The sequence below is a fragment of the Typopeltis vanoorti genome, chromosome 1, assembly GCF_054136105.1.
Source record: "Typopeltis vanoorti isolate ZY-2024b chromosome 1, IOZ_Tvanoo_1.0, whole genome shotgun sequence".
Taxonomy (NCBI): domain Eukaryota; kingdom Metazoa; phylum Arthropoda; class Arachnida; order Uropygi; family Thelyphonidae; genus Typopeltis; species Typopeltis vanoorti.
The window spans coordinates 161,658,625-161,681,660 of NC_143549.1; the positions used below are offsets into that span (position 1 = coordinate 161,658,625).

The window sequence follows — 23,036 nt, forward strand, 5'->3', positions numbered from 1 at the left end:
TGTGCCTATGGTCCCAACTTCTGTGGGACCATATGCACAAATAAGTCTCATTGTCCAATTCCCCATTCTGATATTTGCCCACATCACTCTACTTGAGATTGCCTACCATTCATAAAGATTAGCCTCGTATTTTGTGTTGAATACTATGACTACTCCTTTTCCTTGATTGCTATTGCCTGAATATAACATTTTGTATTTATTGCTCTGAAAGATCTAACCAGTTTTTGTCTTTTTTGTTTCAGTCACCCCTATTATGCCGATCTGGTACTTATCTAGTTCCTCAGCTAGCGCCATTTCTTTGCCATTCAGGCTTCTTATGTTGATGGTACCGATCTTTAATTCTGGTGATGTTGAGTTGAGGGTGTGCTTTCAGATTTGTTCCAGTAGTTGACTTTTAGCTGTTCGACCTGGTTCCCTGGCAAAAACAACGGGGGCCTTGTGTAACCGGGCGACACCCCAGCCGGCATGAAATTTTGTCATGTTGTACCATCATTTTTTATTGTGGTTTAAGCCAATAAGAATGCAATTTGGTTGGCTAAATCCCAGATTGCCAGCCCATCCCTGTTCGTTCAGTATCCAGGTAGATACCCAACAGGGTGCACCATGAGAATGTGAGGATTGGACATTCGGTCAGAAGCGGTGTTCAGTTCTCCACATTCCTTTAAAGGGTATGTGGAGGTCTCCTCTCTGTTATGCAGCTTTGACCTTTAAGCACTCCTTTTATTTTTTTTATTTATTATTATAAGTTACTTATTTGAAATTAAATGCTAAGATTAAGTTTTGTCTTTATATGTGCATTTTTCTGATTTCATGATTTATAGTATATTTGTTTTCATTTTTAAATAATTGACTGTTTTATCATGCTTTCTTCCTTTTTTCACGTTTATTATAATTTATTTGTATTAACTCAAAGCACAAAATGAATCAGCATACTAAATCGACCTTGTACTATAAGAAATATTTCTGGAAATCATCAGGTTAGTTTACTCAATCACTGAAAATCAAACAAAACAACTTTCTTCTGCAAATTGCCAGATTCATTCCTCCAAATATATATATATATATAATTGCATTCTTCAACAGAAAAGAGATTATCAGCTGAATTTTCCATTCGCACGATGCCTTGTGTTTGCAGTTATGATGAAGATGATTTCATTTGTTCGTCATATTTAATTGCCATGTTTATTTTAACTTTGACTTCAATATTGCAGAAAAAATGAAAGATTATCTGGTAATGAGAAATCATAAAACAGTAACAAAAAAGTGAGACATTTCTGTAAGCATTGAGGGAAGAAAAGGATTAAAAATTCTATCAACATGAAATTAATATTTTCATTATTAATTTCGTAATTTCATTTTGTTATCGATGAAATATAGCCAGTGCAAATTACTGAAGCCATTATTTCAGTGTAACACCTAAACTGTTAATAAAACCGTTGCATTTGAAGATCAGAGAAAGTGAGTAGGTTGCGATCAGAATTTTTAGTGAAATTGTGTAGAAAATATCATCGTGGAGGTCGCATATTTCTAGTTTTCATAAGACACAAATGAATACCACATCCCTCACATTAAATAAAATATTTCCTATTTTCTTTTTTTGTAATGTTTATTATTATTATTATTAAGCGAGACATCCTGGGAGTCATGGTCTCATTGAGGGAGGCCTCATACTACATATCAGCTGTCATACTTGTTCTTCAATTCATTCACACCATTTTCACAGAAAAAATCCAGTTTCAATCCATTCCAATCATGCACCACTCTCTGAGAGAAAAATCTAGATATCGCACCTTTCTTGATAGCATTCATTCTCAGCTTCCAAGGATATCTTCTGGTCCTTTCCAATCCTTCATAAAATGAAAAATTCCAACTGAAATCCTTTATCACCCTTTTAGATGTTTGCAAGTCTCAGTCGTGCCAATCCTCTTTCCACTGTTTGTTAGTGTCTGCAGTTTACAAATTTCAATCTGTCTTCATAATCAGTATTCTACAATCATGGTATAAATTTTAACATTCTCCTTTGCACTCTCTCTCCACTGTATGAGAAATCACCATGGAGACCAGACCTGAGCACTTGGAGTACTGTGCTACTCCAAGTGATCAGAAATAAGGATGTAATTTTGCCTTGTCAAGAGACAAAATGACATCCTTATTTAAAGTTCGTTTCAGCATTGCAATTATCTTTTGAGTTGTATTTGCAATCTTTGCTACATGGTCCCTGAACTTCAGCTTGCTATCTACTAACATTCCAAGATCCCTAGCTTGATCAGTTCTTCTAGCATAATCCTACCATTATAATACGACATTAGATATTTCTAATCATGCCAAAGTGCATGACTTTACTGACCGCCGTTTTCCAATGCCCACAGTTCCAGCCTATTCAAGTCATTCACCTGCATTCCTGATTAGCCTGCCTGTTTTTCATCATCATCATCAGTAAATAGCTGTATGTCACCTCTCAAATACTTCCCGATGTCATTAATGTACAGATTGAATAACAGCGGACCAAGGACTGATCCTTGCAGTACACCACTGGTTACCTTAAATTTTGCAGACTAACATCCCCCATATGGCACTTTTTGATATCTGTCAGTCAACCATCCCCTTAACCACACTTACATTTTATATTCCAAACCCATATTCTCCAATTTGTGCAACAGTGTTTCATTCTGTATTCTGTGAAAAGCCTTAGCAAAATCCAAAAGTATCATGATGTATCCATTCCCCTTGTCTAATTCAGTGGTAACATTATTATAGTATGTGAGCAAGTTGCTAAGACATGACCTTCCCTTTGTAAATTCATACTGTTCGTTGCAAAGTAGATTTTCTATCAACCCATTTCTGTATATGAACCCTAACCAATTTTTTCAAAATCTTCACCACCACTCCTTTGGAATCTTACCTGTTCTAAGGTTCAAGTTATATAGCCTGGAATAGCCAGTTCAGCTGAACATTCTTTTAGCATTCATGTTGATATCCCATCATATCTGATATTTTGTTGCATGTTTGTTTATTTTTACTTTTATATGTAGTAAGGCTGCTTATAGTTTTATGAATCTTTTGTTTCAGTTGTGTGTGTGTGTGTGTGTGTGTGTGCGCGCGCATGCTGTATTTCAGTGTAAAATTATTTCTTATTATAGGTGGATGTCAAAAGAGTTTGAAAAAAAAAACTCTGCTCTAGAATTATGTACCTAGCTGTATTTTTGAGGATGCCATTTGTGTAGTTTGCTAAGGTTTTCTCAGAATTTAATAATAAAATTTATAGAAATTCAGATAAAAATATTTTGAAAAACTTGAAAAAAAAATGTTCATTTATGACAATCATTGAATCATGTTTCACTTATTCACTCCTGCTGTTTCCCAAGGACAGGAGTACCATATTCCAGTATACCTTGAATGTCCTTGAAGACAAGTAATTGAAGTTTACAAGGAAAAGATTAAGCTAAGAATAATGATGAGTATACATGTGGGTGCATTTTTGGGATGGTTGAGGAGGTGATTGCTGTAGTTTGGTAAAAAGGTTCAGAAAGTAATAAAATAAGAATAATGAGTAAAGAAATAGGAAAACTTTTAAATGAAGTGTAGAATTTTTCTTTTCTCAATTTCTACAGTTTTCTAGAAAACAGGTTTAGAACAGAGGAGTTTTTTTTTTTTTTTTGCGTATGATTTAGCGAATAAACAAATGGAATGCTTTATGTATCACACCTGCAATGTCTTTTTGTAGTTTTCTATGTTCTAGATGAGAATTTCTTCCAGTTAATTTTTCTGTTTTGAAGTTTTCAAGTTGACAGTGTTACACCCTGATACCTTCACTATGTGGAATTTTCAGTTATCATGGTGTAACATGAAGAGAAAATAAAATTAAACCCCTGTATAAAAGCTAATAGATGAATTATTTAAAAGAAAGAAAAATATTCTTGCATCCAAGTAAAATATATAAAAAAAAAGTGTTTGTTGAACTAACTAATAAAAGAAGGAATATATTAGTGTTGTGATATAAAAAAAAAATTTAGCTAAGTAAGACAGAAAGGATTAGTCATAAGAAATTGTATGTGAGAGGCTAGAGATTAAAATATTAAGTAAATTCTTAAAAATTTGGAAGGGGGAATAATTTAGATGCTAGCAAAAGAAAAATAATAGACTATCACTCAGGGTCACTTCCCAGATTTAGACATCGTCACGTGCTTGCCAACCGCAGGATGTTTGGCAGAAAAACGCCACCCTAATTGGTCGGTGAAGTTGAATCAAGTAAGGGGCGGAGAAAAGAAATTAAAGAAGGTACCGTTAGGAGTCAAGGTATAAAAGGGTTAGAGATCCCCCCACACACATGGCTTTTTCCCGGATAGTTTCACGTGGTTTTCCTGAGTGGCGGGATTGGAGTTAATCTCTGTCGTCACAACAAGGAAACAAAAGTGAGCGGGATTTCGATTCCGTATTTCCTATGGTAAGAAACGAGGAATGCCATTTAGCCAAAGGAAAGAAGGTATTATCTATGTGTTTCATCGACCAGTGACAACTACGAGAAAAGGAAATCTGTAAAGAAGTCGGTGTCCACGTGGTGAGTTTCACGGCCATGGTATAGATGATTCTAAAGTGTGTTCTTAATTCAAGAACGAATAGTTAAGATCGCGTAAGCACAGTTTAATGCCAAAAGAACTTAGGAGTAACAGATTATAAGGGAGATCATACTATTATAAGGATACATATTATAAGGATAGTTCAATCGGAAAAAGGTAGAGGCCAATATAGAAAACTCAAAAGGAAAAAGGTACTGTAAAAATCTCGTGTTAACTGAAAATCGTCTGTAATTGTAATTATTATTCTATTACTGGACTGTTGAAGAGACTAAGGAAATTTATACTAGGACTTTAGTACATGACTGATTATAATGAAAGTATGCTTGTTTATATTAATATTATATAGGTAATTATGTGTCCTGAGATTTATGCATGTGTATTGTAACGTATAGGAAAGTTTTAAATGTGAAAGTTATGTGTTAACACAGTGAAAGGATAATTTAATGTACATAGTTTAGATAGTTAAATAGAGTGAGTTGATCACATATTTCCAAGTGCTACAGCATATAGCGTATTCAGACTAATGTAGGGTTAACTAATGTGTTAATTAGATCTGGGATTATACAATCATATGTATAATCCCAGATTGAATTTGTTATGGCAGCATGATCGCAATACCCATATAGAATCATAGCCAAATTACTTGTGATAAGCTAATGTTAATTTGTAAATGTTTTCTTAGTATTGAATTGAATTATATTAGAAATTGAATTGTACCATACTAATGAGTTTAATAAACCTTTGTACATTGATAAAACAGTTGTCTGAAATTGCTGCACCACTTGAAAAACGTACGAACCTAATCATGCGGGAAATTAATGTGTTAAAAAACGAGATAAAGTGTCACGACTGCAATATTGTTTCACATTCAGACATATTTTAGTAATGACTCCTTGTTTTTGTATTTAATATCTCAAACTAAATGTCCCAAAAGGCGCAGTATAATATTATAAATATTAGGGACACTAAGGGGAGAAGTAGCTTAAATATTTGTATTTTGGGGTGATATCTCGTACATAGATAAAAGTTGAATATAGATAAGCAGAATTTCACTGGATAGAATAATAATCATAAATTGGGACACAACAACAGTGTGGTGTTGTGTATCATTTGACCAGAAGTTCATAGGTTTCATGCAAATGTCTTTCTATACATAAATATCTGCTGTGTAAATACGCCTCCACCGAATCGAATTATTTTGTATCTCGTACCTTCCTTTGTCAACAATAACATCTTGGTTGAAATTCACACATTTGACATAATAAATGGTGTGTAAATAATATATGTAAATAAGGAAAAGAAAAGTGAAATCTTCATTACTATTACTAAAGTAACACATGATATGTAATGGAATGGAAGAAAAAAATCCTGACTTTCCTCATAAAACATGTTAAAAACTACATTTTATCCACTTCTGAATAATGTTGATTAGGTGCTGATATATGGCAGGCAACAGTAATAAACTTTCACAAACAAAAACCAGTTGTTTTTTGTGAAACTGACTCAGATTTACTTCTCCTTATGAACAAGGTTCTGTGCTTGGACCATTGTTGTTCAATTTGTACATAAAGGATACAGGAAATGGTTTTAAGGTTGAAGAGAAATATTCAGTGGTTTGCTGATGATGTAAAGTTGGGTAGCATAAATAATTAATCAAGCTGATGTAGAGAGATTCCCGGATGATTTAAATAAGCAGGCTGCATGGACAAAAGATAATGGATGACAGTTTAATGTGGAAAAGTGTAAAGTTTTCCATAAAGTGTAAATGCGTTTTGGAATTCAAAGATTACAAGCTGTGTACCACATTGGTGGGCTAAGGACTAGGAGGTGTTGGTGAATAGAGAGTTGAAGTTCAGAAGGCATATTGCTAGGGTGTCTAAGGTAGCTCATAGGATTACTTGATTATTGAAGAACACGCTAACATGCAGAGATAAAGAGGTTATTAAACATGTTAGATGTTTAATAACCTCTTTATCTTTAAACCTCTTTAAACACGTATCAAAGCCTTTATAAGGCTTTGATACGTCCACATTTGGATTACTGTGCTCAGGTCTGGTCACCTGGGTTCCTTGGAGATGAGAAAGTGGTATAGCAGATTCAGAGGCAATTGACCAAGTGGGTGAGTGGTCTCAGGAATGCTCCCTATGTTGTTAGATTGGGAGTTTGTAGGTAGAAGTTGGTTAATAGGCAGAGAAGAGGGAAGGTACTGAAAAGGTTTATAGGATTAATGCAAGAGAAATAATTTAAGCAGTTGGCTAGTGGTGGAAGAACAAGAGGTTATCCCTGGAAATTAAGTAAGGTGTGGTTAATTTTATATCTCTTGTGAACAAACGAAATCAATAAAATGTGAAGTAGAACATTTTTATCCTTGAAATATTGTCAATTTGTTTATATATGTGATATGCTTCAGAGATTAATGATCAGACGCATGGTGAGCTCATCATTGTATATTCTAAGAAATTGGATGCAGAGTGGTATATTTTCATCGGAAGCATTAAACATCTCATGGCACCTGTTATAGAGTATTATAGTTTCTAACTAGTTTCAATGAAGATTAATGGTCAGACTCACGATATGCTCATTGGATGTTTAATATGAACCATTGCATGTTCCCAGTACACCGGATAAACAGTACTGTAGTATTATTTAAATAAAGAGCAAATAGGCTTCACTTTGGTGATGTAACATTATTTAAATTAAGGGGATATAAAATCCCACATTATTTCAAAGCCGAATAAGAAACTCAAAGATGGGAATCAAGGAGTTGCATGCCAAATATAGCAAACTATAAAGGTTTCAGCGAATTGTAGCATAAGCTAAAGCACATAGTTCAACGCTAGGGCAACTCGTAACAAAGGTGGGTAAAATTCTGATCAATATTCTTAGTATTTCCCATAATGTAAAACACATCCCTTAGGAGATGTTTGATATTATACATTATGGTGGAAGGTCACTACCCAGACCGGTTTCGACCTTTATTGAGGTCTCATCAGTGAGTAGGTAGACCTAGATGATACTGAGGTTATAGCGAAGAGAACTTATATATATATATACTTTGCTATATGAGTTGTCAAAAAGGTGCACCCATAAATTACTTAAATAAAGAGCCAATAGGCTTCACTACTTTGGTGATGTAACATTATTTAAATTAAATAATATTGAAACTCCTTGATTCCTATCTTTAAGTTTCTTATTCGGCTTTGAAATAATGTGGGATTTTATATCCCCTTAATTTAAATTACTGTAGTATATTTTCATAAGAAACATATGCATATTTCAAGGCACTGATTAGTATACCAATAAGGCATTGGATTTTCTTGACAACATAGTATTGTTCTCTTTTTAATTTTTGGTTTTATTGAAAGTAATAGTGAAATGGCATCTGATTCATTACCTAGCTAGAAGGGAAGAAAACAAGTGATGTTAAACACTCAACAGAAAATCGAAGTTCTAAAATAAGGGGGGGGGGGGGTGCCCACAGATATACTTCCATGATTAATTTGTGGGCACACAAATTAATCATAAGATTTGCTCTGGGGTTTTTTTTTTTTTTTTTTCACTAAAAAAAGTTTATCAAACCTGTAGTACATTTTGTACCATGGTTAGGATAAGGAATTTTTTATTTTTATCAAATTTATATATTTTTTGTTTTTTAAAATGTATTTCCTCCATAATCTGGAAATCCAACTCGAGAGACCAAACGTGAAACTTTTTTAAGCCACTTCAATCCTCCAATAAGCAGGGAAGTTGGCTGACACACCAGGTAATGAAATTAATGAGATTAATTTGCAACACATCTATTTTAAATCTTCAGTCACTCTAATTCCATTTACAAATCACTCACTCAAAGTAATATAATAGTAAAAAAAATTATTCATGTTAAGTTAAGGAGATAAAAATCCCTTATTGTTTTTCAGCCAGTAAGGGAAACTAAGATCGAAAACTACGATCTGTAATGTTTCATGCCGACGAACTGTCAGCGTATCCAAGCGTAAGTGACCACTTGGTAGTGCCACACCACGGCAGCTCGTTGCAAAGGTGGAGCAAGATCCCTCACTGTTCTTGATATTTTCTCATAATGTAAAACACACAGCTCTTAGGAGATGTAGTGCTGTTTTACATTATGAGGAGAGGTCACTACCCAGACCAGTTTCAACCTTTTTTGAGGTCTCATCAGTGAGTAGCTAGACCTAGAATATCAGAGTTTAAGTGAAAAAAACTTACATACTTTTGCTATACGATTGCCCGAAAGGTGTGTCACTATATTATATTATGCATCGCAGTTTAGGGTGAACGTATTCCATACTGAAATGTCTCTTCGCAGTGTTTTTTGTATGCACTGTACGTTCATTCCTTAACTACATCCTTAGGAAATTGTGACTTTTGTCAAAAGCTTATTGCAGTTTAATTTGTACAAAATTTATAACACATTTTTTGTGTAATATAATTTATTAGTATGCTGGCAATAAATTTATATCCAATTTTGGCTAATCATAAATTTTTTCATATGCAGGTAAAAATGTAGTTTGTCCTTAGATATTCTGACACCAGTGTATTAATAAAATTATTGTTGTTAAACTAGCACTTCGTTTGTAAAAAGACATCAACAAAGAACAATGCTTAAATCAGGATGATGAATACATTGCAGCAAAATAAATAATCAGTTTGAGTGAAGTTTGGTTTTCCAATTTGAAGTGATATGGAGCTTTTATATAAGTGGAATTCTCAATTTTGCAATTCTCAATTCCCAAGACTAGAACTAACCCTAAGCATCTCTTCAAGTTATTATTATTGTATTATTATAAAATAAAAAACAACTGTGGTTGTTTATACCAAGATCATGTAGGAAGGGAGAGAGAGAGAAAAAAAAAACTGCAACTAATTTCTTGATGTGAGAGCAATTGATAATATTTTAGTTATCTTTAAAATTTATTGGCTATCTTTTGTTATTTTTTTTTTCTAATTCTTTAGAAGTTGGTAGATGAGTTTCGGAAAATGTTCATAGCAGAGTGGATACCATTATCTGCTTACTGTTATCTTTTGATGGGCATTTTGAATTGTATTGAATTTTAAAATTTGAAATGCATTTTTTTTTTTTATGAGTGGGAAGTAAGAATTCCCCATCTGTTTGAAAATAAGTGAGTTATAAACAGTTTAGGAAAACAATATTTTAAATTAGAAACAGACTAAATATAGTAATTGAAACTACCATTTCTGTTTACAGTTTGTTGTGATAAATGTTACTTCCTGCTTCTGGAATCTTCTAATGGCCAGCTTCTTTTGTTTGCTTGTGTGAAAGTCATTATACCAAAAATGTTATTTGCTACTTTTTTTTTTTTTTCTTTTTTTTTTCCAAACTGATGTAACCAGTTTGCTTCTGTGATATTAAATTTAAATGTAATCACTGAATTAAATTTAAATATAAACACTGCAAAAAGCATTTCTTGGCCCCAAGACTAGAACTAATCTTAAGTATTTCTTCAAGTTATTATTATTATTATTATTACAAGAATACCAGTCTTACGATGCTTTGCTTTATGATGATCTGCTTATATGCCTGTTTTCAATTAGACCAGTGCCCTTTATTTGATGCTGCATTCATTCATACGAGGGTTGTTTTAGCAACAAGACATTCCCATGAATCAACCTATGTTCACATTCCATGAGTATTTGTTTACAACATTCGTTGCTTGCTACATCTCTTTGCAGTTTGGTTTTTGCTGTGAATTGTAAACTGTTTATAACTATTGTTTTATTTTATTGTTGTTATTTCATCAAATTCATAGTAAGAGTGCTATTGCCTCCAGTGGGAGGGGGGGGGGGAAGAAGAAGACATGTAAACCTCTTACATTAAATACTAAGACTGAAATTATTAAATATAGTGATAATGGGGAATCACACCCCGAGAGAGGCTATGGGCAAATCTTCTCTCTCATTACTATTGTCACATTTCTTAAAACCAAAGATAAAGTTCTTAGTCAAGTAAAAAGTATTGCACTAGTTAATACTGCAGTTATCCCCAAATGTGACAGTTTTATTGACAAGATGGAGAAACTTTTAATGTTGTAGATTGATGACCGAACAAGTTAAGCCAGGCTATTCAGAATAACTCACATTTGCAGAAATTATTTAAAATTTTTCTTTTGCGTAATTGATGTAAACCAGTGTTTTATTTATGTTATTTATGCACATATATGACCTTAACATTATTTAACCATTACACACATTCTACAAGTGATCAAAAAAAGGCAGTGATTCATTATCAATGAAATTATTATTTTTATTTTCAGACCTCCCTGGAGTCAATGACTCATCTAAGGAGGCCCTCCATCTCAATCACAGCTCATCGTACCATGACTTGAATACATTCACCCACCACACTTCCAGGGGATGCATTCCAACTAGTCACAACTCTCCACACAAAAAAACCTACTCCACACCCATTTGCTCACACACACAGCATCTAGGGATGTCCTCTTGTTCTCCCCTATCTCCATCCATTCTATGAAAAATCTGATCTACAGATTTTTCATAGAATCTGGTAATTATCCCTTACCAACTTATATGTCTTGATCATCCCCCCCCCCTTAACCTTTTATCTGATGGTAATTTTCATTCCTTAAATCTATCTTCATACTCAACATTCTGGAGACCAGTAATCACCTTAGTCATCTTTGAATCCTTTCCAATATCTCATCATCCTTTTGAAAACCTGATAACCAAATCTGTGCACAGTTATCCATATGAGGTCTGATCAAAGACTTATACAAAGGAATCATATTACTCCTACATGTCAGTATTCTTCACATTATTTCCATAATGCACTATGCTGTCCTCAAAATTTTAGCAAAATGTCTCTGAAATTTCAGATCCTTATCCACCAACAACATCCTAGATCCCTCAACTCCTCCACCTGCTCTAAGATATCTAATCTTATACTCCACATCCCATCTGTGCTTCTCAAACTTTAAAACCTTAAATGTTGCTACATTTGAACTGGTAGACTCATTCATTCGCCTATTGAAGTCCATTTGCAAAACTACAACATCCATTCTACTTCTTATAGTTCTGAACTTCACATCATTTGCAAAGAACTGTAGATCACTATCAAGCCCTTTCCAATATCATTCACTTAAAAATTAAACTGTGATGGTCCCAAAATTGACCCTTAGGTCACACAACTAGTGACTTTCCACTTCTGGGATATTGTCCCCCCCCCCATACATGAATTGCTGATACCTATTGACATCTGATATCTAATCTAGCTTGTCATGTGGCAATCTTAAAATGATTTAGCAAAATCTAAATATGCCACCATGTATGCATCCCCTCTGTCCAATGCACCTGTCACTTTGTTATAAGTAGATTGCTAAAACAAGATCTTCCTTTAGCAAACCCATGCTGGCCATTAAAGAGAATATTGTTATGATCAACCTAATTTTGAATCCTGGTCCTCACTAGCCTCTCCAACACCTTAACCACAACTCCAGACAAACAGATTGGCCTATAATTCAAAGCCTAAGTCATAAAGTGGAACAATTTTATCCTCTTATCACTCCTTTGGAACTTTGGAACATCTAAGACTCATGTTAAAGAAGAGATAAGTTAAAGCTGTTGTCTCAATTCCTCATATATACCACCTGCTCACTCACTCACTCTCCATCCATCAGCAGATGTTACTTTTACAAGTATGAAATGCAAATTCCAGCCACTGAATTAAAAACTTCTTTTGCATATAAGCATTTGACTGCCAATACTGATCCTCTTCAATTCCCTGCATATAGTTTCATGAGATATGGTCAGGAAAGCTGTACAAGCCTTCTCTGACAACAGTGATCTCATTCCACAATTTTACCTGTTAAACAAAGAGTGTGGGTTATTTTTACACTGATTAAACACCCAGGATATCTCACCTTTTGAAAAACCAGTCAGTTAAATGGTGAATTTTATTTTCCTGTGTGAGATGGCTATTTTGTTTATTGGAAGCTTTAAGTAATTTTTTTTTTTTTTAAATTCATGTTTGATCTCGAGAAAAGATATTTTATATAATCTTTTCCAGATTGTGTAAAACACACATATACTGACTTAAAAGGAATATCCCTCTGGAGGGAAAAAAAATGCTACACACATCTACGTTACATATATAAAGTGAATATCATACTAAACTTTAACTGCATCACAATTTAATCCAATAAAAACTGCAATTCTTTTTGATAAATGAACCGCTCACTTGCCAAATCGATTAACTTCATAAAACAAAAAAGTGATAAAATGATATACGTTGTTTTTTAAAATTCCTTTTAAAATATAAATTCAAATAAACATTGTAGAATATATTATTGCAGATATAGCTTTTATCTAACGACATATGAAATGTATAAGATAGAATATCCTTGGAGTAATTGTTATTATTATTACAAATTTTGTGTGACTAAGGGAGTTAATTGATTTGGCAAGTGAAAAAAAGTAATAACATCAAATTCAGTCTTCAAATTATTTTTTTATTACAGAAAAACTTCATTATCATACATTTTTTATTAAAGATTTTTTGCAAAAATGAATGATATCTTCTTCGTCAGCTGTATTTGAGGTCCCGTCATGTCGATTTGTTCTTAAGTTTTTATAATACTCGTGTTTAATAGGAGGAATGAATTTCAACAGGTCGATCATATCTTTCCTCTTTTCTCTTGTCACAGTGCTACCTGTAGAATATAACAAAGGCTGGTCTACATTTTTCAGACCTAGTGGTCTACCTGCTACAGATTTTCTTATATTAATGGCATGAAATTCTGAATCTTCGTTAAAGTCATATTTGAATTGTATGGCGTGGGATTTCAACCTTTCTAATTTTATCCAGTGCATCGTAAGCCAATTTACTGGTAATCCTGTAACTGTTACCTTTCTGTTAATGATAGAATTTTCTAAAGGATTTGTTGAGAAAAAATCCCGATGAGTCATTTGAACCACATTAAATGGTGCTTTCTCTTTACTGGTTTTGATTATATTGTACCAATCGTCTGGAAAAAATGTTTTGAATTTTTTTTGCATGTGACTCAATAATGGCAAAATTTTGAATCATTAGGCAAATAACTATGTCCACTTAATAAAAATTTCATGTGAATTGACTCAGCTCTTATTTCTGTACTTTGAACCAATTGCAATAAACTTAAGACAGTTTTGATATTTCTATTTTGTCTGGTACACGAATAATAACCTATCTGAATAGGTTATTATTCTTTCATAAATTTTAGCATAAGTCTTTATATACTTTATTAGGCATGATGAAATTTCCTGAGACATGCGAGATCCTTCAGTTTCTGGCCAAACGAACATGTGGCTTATATTTTTATTAAAATCGTGGCACTGAAATTATAAACATATAAATTTCACTTATAATTAGCTACCAATGTAAGTTTAGGAAAGGCTAAAGCTTTTTCTAAGTCAAAAGAAAATACAAAAATTTCTTCGAATGCTGCCATTCCATCTGCAGCCATATGACTACGAGCATGTTCAGCCTCTTGTAAGTGAGCTTCCTTTTCAAGTTTTGCCATCCGAATTCCCTCACTTTCCAAGGACTGAATTTTTATTTGCAAAGAATCACAAGTTTGGCATGTATCTTTAGATGGTTGCTTGAAATGTAAATTAAATTAGTGGAGAGAATACCTTGTAGTAATATTTTTCTTTCGCCGGTACTATATCTTCATCTTCACATTGCACGATGTACAGTTCGTACATTTTCTTAATATTTAGGTCTGGATTTAAATATTTTCGTCTTGGATTGTGAGCACTTGCGTAGTGACTAGTGTAGGCGGGAAATGAGTCTATATGTTTTATAACGTGTGTCATCGATTTTATTACCTGGAACATGGCGACTGCGACAATTAATCAAAGATGAAACTTGTTCTTTACAATAACAGTCATATATTCGTCCAGTACTTATCTGATAAGTATCCTTAAAATATTTTTTGCAAACATAAATATAATTTTTTCTGCTATTTCGAAAATAATATGTGAAAGAACGTGATCTTGGCATCTTACCGTTAACTTTAATACAACCTCTTAAAAATATATTTTGCTCAAGTTGACTGCCTAAATTATAAAATGCCTCCATGGCAGCTTCTCTTTCATCCGAAGTAATTTTTTCATTGCACTTCTGACGACATCGACATATTACATCTACAAATGTTTTTGCAGGTATTAAATTTCCCCTTCTATTTCTGTATTCCAAACCTTTTATTCTTCTATGCTTTTGGACATTTCAAGCCCATTTATCAGGATTACAACTTCTTTTCCGCCCAATCGAATTATTTGTTGTAATGTTTTCACTGCTACAATCAGATGACGAATCTGAAGAAATACATAAACATTTTCTTGAGCCAAGCTTTCTGCTAATAAATCATATCGAAGAACCATCAGATTCATAATTTTCCGCATCCAAATAATTATTATTAGTCTCATCCATCTTGATATTATAACAGTATAATTTTTCTTTTTTCTAAAAACAACACACTGAAATTCACAAGTACTTACTTCTGTGGCAGTTAGACTGTAACTGATTAACACATTCGCTGCCAACTACAAGTATACTCGTAGTTGGTATATGAGCTTCACAAGCCAACTATGAATATACTTGTATGTCGATTACCGCCGGCTTCGGGATTATTCGTACTGACCTTGAAGGAGTGAAAGCACTTGTCTTGTGGTAACAAGCTACGCCCGAGGAGCGTGGCACCGAACGTGTTAATTATTTTACTTTTTTTGTGATGAGACAGCACTAAACAGTTTATTGTTATCATCAAGTACCTGCTTCTGCATTTGAATTGCATTATTACAACGATTTACATTAGAGTATGGAATTAATTAGATTGGCTTCTGAAATAAATTATTTATTATTCGATGGCCAACAAAAATTTTGTCATTTAGTGGTGTTAATCCTTATTATTAGGGAAATTTATTATGAATATAAAAAGTTAGGAGTCAGTCATGTGCTTTGACACTAAAGTTTAAAAAAATTCAAAAAGTGGAGTTAATCGATTTGGCTTGTGAATGGCTCAAATATAACTCACTTCACATGCCGTATAATTCATTTTTCAAGGAACTGTTCATTTGATGATTTGTAGTTTCAACAAATTGCTTTTTCAAGGAGCTTCCTTTCAAATAATTGCTAAGAGTAGAAGAAGAAATCATATTGAAAATTCCTTTAACATAAGTCAGCAGGTGTCTCTAAAGAATACAAAGAAAGGTATAAAAGTGGTAAACAAAAGTCAAACTAAGACTTTGGTAAGGATATAGAAAACAAGTATCGCATAGGTGGAAGAATGTTCTGCAGGTGTTAAAAAAAACTGATATAAAACCTTTAGATAGATAAACAGGATGTCTGTTAAATGACCACTGCCAGTTTATAGAGAACCAAATGGTTTGAAAAAGTTCAAAAGTTCTTGGCAAGTATAATTTACTTTGTAAATTATACTTGCCAAGAAATTCTTATTTAATTCTTTATCCAAGCATAAGTAAATAAGGTTTGCATGTGAAATGTTTTCATGATTTGACTGCTTGTACATGCAGGCTGTTGACTTCACATCAACATGTTTCATTGTCCCATAATGCAAGCAAACTTCTTTTCGAACATGCACAGTACATGGTTTCAGCCTCTATTGAGGTCTCATCAGTGGAAGAAAGATCCAAGAAGATACCAAGGTTGAATTAATGCAGGAGTCATATATTTTCATATGCAGGTACACCAGGTCCAGATGGAATTTCTAGCAAAATCATCAGATACCTGCCACATATAGCTGTAATGCACATTGTTGATATTATTAATGCATTTTTAAGATATCACTAATTTGCTGCACAATGGAAAGTAGCAGATGTAATCTTAATCTCAAAACCAAAAAAAGCAATATACCTTTCCCAAGCTATCACCCATTCTGCCTGCTTTCCTGCCTAAGAAAAATAGCTGAGAGGGCAATACTACTGCAGACACTCACTAAAGAATTAAATCTCATTCTTGATGAGCAGTTTGAATTCCAGGAGAACCATTCCATAGAACAGCAAGCTCTCAGTGTCATGGAAACCATCCACATAGGTTTCAACTTGTAGCAGCACACAGGGGTGATCTTCCTGGACGTTGCCAAAGCATTCAGCAAAATATGGCACAACACAATGGGTTTCTTTTCAAACTCCTGCAAGCCAAATTCCCACTAGGACTGGTCAAAGTTACCAAATCATACCTCAGCAATCATAAACTTCAAGTAAAGTTTATGATTGCAGGGAATTAGATCGTTTGAATGCAACATCACTGCAGGTACCCCTTAGGGCTCCCTGCTATCATCTCTCTTTTTGTTAAATATTTGGCTGACATTTCATGTATAGTTGCCACCACAATGGCCATATATGCAGATAATACTCCAATGATGATCCACTCCTTGCAGCTTAGAGTGGTAACTGAAAAACTGCAAAATGCAGCATCATTACTAGAACAATGGTTCAAAAAATAGTGTATTGATGTTAATGCAGACAAGAGCACTGAAATTCTATTCATAAGAAGATGAATGTCCTTGCAAAACACAAATGTCCCAAAACATACTGAACAGGTAAGTTTTTTTTGTTGTTGTTGTTGTTTTTTTGTTTAAAACCCACTGCCAGAACTCAAAATGGATGAGCCAAAGGCTCAATAATTTTCCAAGCCTGTTATAGGCTACCATCTAACAATAGACTAAAATTGTTAGGTGGTAGACCATAATTTTTCTTGGGACAAGCATCCTGAGATATTTGTTAACTGTTCTCGGGATAAACATCCTGAGATCAGTTAACATTGGTATCCCATTTGTATTTCACTACTGGTTACCATGGGACTCCCACTAAACAACCAAGCAGTAAACTGCAGTGAAGATGACCCTGAAAAACATGTCCCAAAACCATACCAAAAAAGTCAGCTTTTTAAATCCACTGCCAGAAGCCCAAAATAAATGAGCCAAAGTCTAAATAATATCCTAAGTCTATTACAGTGTACCACCTAGTGGTAGACTGTAATGGACTGGTAGTCAATAACACACAATAGGCAAGCTAAGTGCTCAATAATTATTCTTAAGCCAGCAATTTCTTTGCATGTCCAACATGGGAATAAAGGGCCACAAGTCCAATCAATCCATTATGTGTGTAGAGGCTTAAGTGCTGTGAGGACATCATGTTGGAGGCTTAATGGATTTTTTACAACAATCAAAAAGAATTAAAATAGAATTTAATACTTCCTATATTTCGTCCTAGTCACTAGGACATCTACGGTGATTACAAAAACAATTAATGTAACATATGCACAAATAACAAACAATACTAAGCCCAACCACGTGGGTGACACTAAAGTCCTATCTAGGTAGAGCGCCCTCTAAGGGCAGTAGTAGGTGGCCTGGAATGTAAGGTGGGAACTCTGGTGATGGGTGTTTCCCAAATCTTCGGAAGCTTAATGCAACCATATTTATTGAGATTTGGTTGGTTTTTGAGAGCTGCTGCTGCTTCTAAGAAAAGTATTTCTTATTCAAGAAAGAGAGACTTTTCTTAGAAGCAGCAGCAGCTCTCAAAAACCAACCAAATCTCAATAAATATGGTTGCATTAAGCTTCTGAAGATTTGGGAAACACTCATCACCAGAGTTCCCACCTTACATTCCAGGCCACCTACTACTGCCCTTAGAGGGCGCTCTACCTAGATAGGACTTTAGTGTCACCCACGTGGTTGGGCTTAGTATTGTTTGTTATTTGTGCATATGTTACATTAATTGTTTTTGTAATCCCCGTAGATGTCCTAGTGACTAGGACGAAATATAGGAAGTATTAAATTCTATTTTAATTCTTTTTGAGTGTTGTAAAAAATCCATTAAGCCTCCAACATCAATCCATTATGCCCAAAACAGCATTGGTATCTTCCTTGGTCTGGCTTCCACTGATGAGACCGCAGTAGAGCTCAAAACCAGAGGAAGCCTTCAATATACAGCAACTAGTCATTAAGTTAACATTATACACAAATCTTGTTTGCTTACACTTAGATGAAGGATTAAACAAGAATATAATTTCTTAGCAAGTATAATTTACTTGATATTATAATTTTTTTTTCTGATTTTAGTTTTTAAATTTTTTTCTTTTTATCAAAGGGCCGAGTTCTCCATCCAGAGCAGCATAGAGTAGTGAGTGTAAGAGAATGTGCCAGATCACAAGGTTTTCATGATGTATATAGATTCTTTGGCAACATCTTAGACAGACATCGACAGGTATAATTTTTGTGTAATCTTTATATATTATAAAATAGATGTGAATATATTGTAATGAACTGAGTTTCATCAGATTCTTGTTAATAACTTCATCATTTATATGGTCAACCCTCACTGTATCAAATGCTGTTGTAACAACCGTACCCCATTAAACCACATAGGTTTAATGCTGCGTTAAAAGAAATTCACTGTAGCAAACTATTCATTCTAACAAACTGTTCCTGTGGTCCTTCTGATTTTGTTATAGTGAGAGCTAATAGTATAGATATTATTACTACTACATATACCTCCAAGGACTCATTGTGAGAGGGCATTCTACTCTGCTAAAGTTTGTTTGATTTGCAGTCTTGTTAAAAGTACCCACATGCAATCCTAGAGCAGTAAGCTAAGTTGTCGGTTTAGTAATTGATGTCACAGTTTGGCTTTGTAATCTATTTTTATTTTATAAACTGACAAAACTGGCATGTTTTGTCAGTTTTGAAAATGACCAAACAGTTTATAGAGAATTGCTCCATAATATCCCAGAATTAAAGAAAAATAGATATATTTTAAAAAATTAACCGAACTTGAATTGCCTTTACGTAATGTCACTGCCCTGCTTAAGAGACTTCAAACCATAGATAGCCTCACTAGCAGAATATCCATAGCGCTCATGTTTTTCTTGTTAGCTTAAATACTTGAATAAATACCAAGTCAATTCCACATACATACCAAATATAACCTTTAGCCTGTTATGAATAGGAGTGGGGAGAACAAAATTTTCCTTTTATTTATAAAGCACACAGTCCTTTTAATTAATCAGCAGCTTATCCACTGCATATACAATCGAATATAATTAGAATTCTCCATGTTAATTCATTACTACCTTCCACAAAGACCAAAATATATCAAGACAAAGTTTCCATTTATAGACCAGAGTTTTCCCTTATTATTATTCACTCACTTAACAACAGTGATGATGATGATTTCTATTAGTAAAGTTGATTACTACCTAAATGTGAAATTATCACTTGCAGACATGGGATTAATATTTCCATTCCTTGACTACAATAGTGGAATTATACAGTACTGTTATTTATTATTCATTTTTCATCATTAGAAAGATATTGTTTTTTACACTGAGTGTTAAGTAATTACACAAGAGGTCATTCCGATTGGTGTAATAACTTTTAACACTATTTTATCTTTTAGAATCTGAAAAATCAGTGACTCATGACCAAATAAAAATATATACATTTAATGAAACTAAAACATTATACACATTTTAAATAAAATTACATAACTACAAAAATTACTGGATCCAAGGCCTTCAAAATAATCTTAATTTAACATTATGTATATTTCTATACTTTAGAGATTTTCGACATTTTACATTATCAGCCTGTACACATATTTATATATTCTAAGCAAACAAAAGTTTCACAGAGCAGTGTGTGCCCTTACTATATATAATAAAGTAAAAACTTGGGTTGTCAGATTTTGGAAAACCAAATATGGGCCATGGGTGACCATGATAATACTGTATGCCATAGTTATTTCAGCAGCAATAACTTTTCTTTCATAAGTATCAATACTCATGAAATGCTCAATTTGTGTTTCTGAGTGTTAATGTGTTGTGTAATATCCATTCGTCCCTCATGTGCAATACTAAACGTTCGTCTACAGATTTTACATTCAACTTCATCCGTTATGTTTTCCTTTTGCAATAAAATTCCATTCTTTCGAATAATCATCATTAAAAATGCACTTTCATTTTGGCATTATTAAAGGCTTAAGGAAAGAAACAAATTTTAATTTACCTTTAATTATATATTTCATGTATTAACCAAATATCACACATTAGAAAAAGCAAGATATTATTTTTTAATAATTACTGAAATAACATCCACGTACTGTACTACTGATACCGTACAATGCCCAAATAAGAAATGTTTGACAATAAGCAAATGCAATATATCTGTAGAGAATTATAAATAAAATGCTTATACTAAATAAAAAGCAACCAATGAAAGGGACTGTCGCCGCCGTAAACTGTAAACACAATTAATTTCCTTGAATTGTCAGTTTTTATAGCTTACAAAATTTAAGTTAGATTATTCGAAAAGAATATTGAAAATTATAATTGCTTAACATAATATTTATAATTTTATCTTTTCATTAAAAGTATGAGAGAGTGGTGCACCCACAGCCCCCCCCATGGGTGCACCACTAGATCACCAGATTTCTTCTTCTTTGTCCAAGTCATCGATTATTCTATGCCCTTAACATGACAGCACTGTGCAGCACCTTTCAGTGATCGACACAGCGCTTCTCGTGCTGGCTGACCCAGGTAGGATACCAAAAAATGTAAGACCCGCAACGCTTCTCTTTCAATTACCGACACATGGCAGCTGACCCAGGTAAGAGAAGGTGAAAACTCTAAGAAAAACGACACTTCTCTTTCGATTACTAACAACTGACCTCATGTGGTGGTGGTGGTGGTGGTGGACCCAGGTAAAAGAAGGTTCAGAACCCCAAGACAAAGTCCTTCTCAATGTCTTGCCTTATATAGGCCTGGGCCTCCATTGTACCCATGTGCATGTCTCTCGAAACTTCCATGGTCACATATTGACATCTGACCATGATGATGATGCTATACTTTGAAATAGCCATATATATGGCTGGCAATTTGGGATTTAGCCGACCAAATTGTATTCATATTGGTTAAACCAAAATATAGAATGATGGTACAACATGACAAAATTTCATGCCGGCTGGGGCGTCGCCCAGTTAAATAAGGCCCCCGTTGTTTTCGCCAGGGAACCAGGGCAAACAGCGAAAAGTCAGCTACTGGAACAAATCTGAAAATAAACCCCAACTCAACATCACCAGAGTTAAAGATCGGTACTATCAACGTAAGAAGCCTGAATGGCAAAGACATGGAGCTAGCTGAGGAATTAGATAAGTTCCAGATCGACATAATAGGGGTGACTGAAACAAAAAAGACCAAAACTGGTGAGATCTTTCTGAGCAATAAATACAAACTGTTATATTCAGGCAATGACAATAAAGGAAAAGAAGGAGTAGCCATAGTATTCAACACAAAATACGAGGCTAATCTTCTTGAATGGCAGTCAGTCTCAAGTCGAGTAATGTGGGCAAATATGAGAATAGGGAACTGGACAATGAGACTTATTTGTGCCTATGGTCCCACAGAAGGTTCTACTAAGGTAGAAGTGGAGGAATTTTTTGAGGCTTTAGAAAAAGCAACTGACACAATGAAAAAGGAAAAGTTGGTCCTTGTTGGGGATCTAAATAGCAGAGTAGGAAATGATTGTGAGACATACAAAAATATTTTGGGAAAATTTGGAGAAAAGAGCAAAGCTAATAATAATGGCAAATATCTGTTGGATTTCTGCTCAGGACATGGACTGGTTATTACTAACACCATGTTCCAACATAAAAATGTGCACAAATTCACATGGAGAGAAGAGGCTAGGAATAAGAAAAGTCTCATTGACTATGTTATTGTTGATAGTGATGTTTTCTCCCTGGTGCAGGAGACCAGAGTGTACAGAGGATTTGAAATTGGAAGTGATCACTATTTAGTCTTGAGCAGGATAAAATTGAATTTCATATTGAAAAGAAGAACATGTAAGAAAGTTTTAAAGCGAATAAAAGTTGAGCAGCTCTCAGATGTGAGCTGTAGGCTAAAATACACAAAGATTATTGAAGAAAAAATGAAAGAGTTTGAGAACAGGAATCAAACCTTGGAGATTCAGTGGCAAACTCTGAAGAAAACATTGATTGATTCTGCCAGAGAGGCATGTGGTGAGGTTATCTGTAAGGATAAAAAAATCAGAACTCCCTGGTGGACACAGGAAGTTAAAGAGGCAGTGAAGGAAAAGAAGAAAGCATACCAAAAGTTCCTGTCAAATAAGTCAGCTTGTGCTCTTAGAGAATATAGAGAAAAATGCAAGAATGCTAAACACTGTGTGAAACTAGCTAAACAAAAGTCATGGGAGGACTTTGGCAAGAATATAGAAAATAAATATCAAGAAGGTGGCAAAATATTCTGGAGGTTGTTGAAGAAGCTGAAGAATGGAGGAAAGAGTGCTATAAAAGGAATTAGAGATGATAAAGGTGACATGAAAACGGGAGAAAAAGATATCCTTGAAGTATGGAGTAATTACTTTGAAAAACTGCTAAATGAAACAA

At 34.0% G+C, this 23,036-nt stretch overlaps 1 protein-coding gene across 2 annotated transcripts in view; it reads left to right on the forward strand.

Annotated features, from left to right (window-relative positions):
• LOC150110586 (DNA (cytosine-5)-methyltransferase PliMCI-like) overlaps positions 1-23,036 on the forward strand; it is a 678,915-nt gene that overhangs the window by 652,444 nt on the left and 3,435 nt on the right. For both annotated transcript variants that reach the window (XM_090399829.1, XM_090399828.1), the window contains exon 34: positions 18,723-18,839. In XM_090399829.1, the coding sequence (XP_090255955.1) occupies positions 18,723-18,839 (117 nt within the window). The remainder of the gene's footprint in view (positions 1-18,722; positions 18,840-23,036) is intronic.